The following is a 1,127-nucleotide window of genomic DNA, read 5'->3' on the forward strand; positions in this document are numbered from 1 at the left end:
GCTTTTCTCTTGAAATTTTTCCTGAATTTTCTTGGCTATAAATCTCACGGAGCCCGAGACCTTTCCAACAAATGAGTGGAATTCAGTTCGTGCCTTCTGGAGTTATAGCGTCAGGAAGGAAAACCCTTTTTTTATATAGTTAATTAACGAATCCATTACGGTATGCAATTTTTGATTTTGAGATTTATAATCAATCTTAATCGATATTGCCGTTTATTTAAAATATGTAAACATTTTTTTTTTTATTAAAGGTTCACAGACTAATTCGACTTAATCACCAAAACTTGGACTAATTCCAAGTGCCAGAGAGTACCACATAATACAAGCTACAGTTTAAATTCCCCTAGAAGTGGAAATGTACTAGCTACTGTTAATATTATCGGAATGACATAGTCAGTACATCTTATCAGTCCATAACTTTTGCATTATCTTTGGTGAAAAAGAAATAATTGCTATCTAAATATTAATTTTTTCTTTGTTTGGCCTTGAACATTTTTTTAAAATACTGAAATGACGTTAAAATTAGATATTTTTAAAATATTTGGTACAATTTTACAAATTTTCAGATGTTGATGGGAATTATGGTTTGATTTAATCGAACTATTAGAGAGACATCAAGTTAATGTCGACTTATATTCTAAAAATACTATATTTCGCCACACAGTGGATCGACCCCATACAAGAGGTCTGAAATAGGATTCTTAAAGATCCGATTAAGATATTAACTACCCAATGAAAGCGTTCGAATTAGTGAGTGATGAAATCGATAAACAAAATTTATTTCAAATCATATACGATAATTACTCGCGTCGAAGGATATATAGGATAAAACACAGATACTATTAAAATCTCGTTTATTAAATTTGTTAACAAAGACGAGTAAAGTTTCGAATAGCATCGAAGTGCATCTAAGCGAGCATCGCCTGCGAGTGCAGCAGCAGCTTGGCGAGCGTGTGGCGCGCGCCCAGGTTCAGCCGCGAGAAGTTGGCGTCGCGCTCGCGCTGCAGGCACGCCAGCCGCTCGGGCGCCGCGCCCCCCGCGCCCCGGCCGGGGGCGCCGGCAGCGGGGGCGCAGGGCGCGGCGGGCGGCGGCCGCATGAGCGCGGGGTCGGGCGCGCGCAGGCAGCG

At 40.4% G+C, this 1,127-nt stretch overlaps 1 protein-coding gene across 1 annotated transcript in view; it reads right to left on the reverse strand.

The window, feature by feature from the left end:
• Positions 1-908: 908 nt before the first annotated feature.
• The window catches only part of LOC119837139 (chondroitin sulfate synthase 2), a 7,108-nt gene continuing 6,889 nt past the window's right edge, over positions 909-1,127 (reverse strand). The window contains exon 11 of the mRNA XM_038362659.1: positions 909-1,100. Coding sequence (XP_038218587.1) covers positions 909-1,100 — 192 coding nt within the window. The remainder of the gene's footprint in view (positions 1,101-1,127) is intronic.

This window comes from Zerene cesonia, chromosome 26 (genome assembly GCF_012273895.1).
Source record: "Zerene cesonia ecotype Mississippi chromosome 26, Zerene_cesonia_1.1, whole genome shotgun sequence".
In the NCBI taxonomy this organism is placed as follows: Eukaryota; Metazoa; Arthropoda; class Insecta; order Lepidoptera; family Pieridae; genus Zerene; species Zerene cesonia.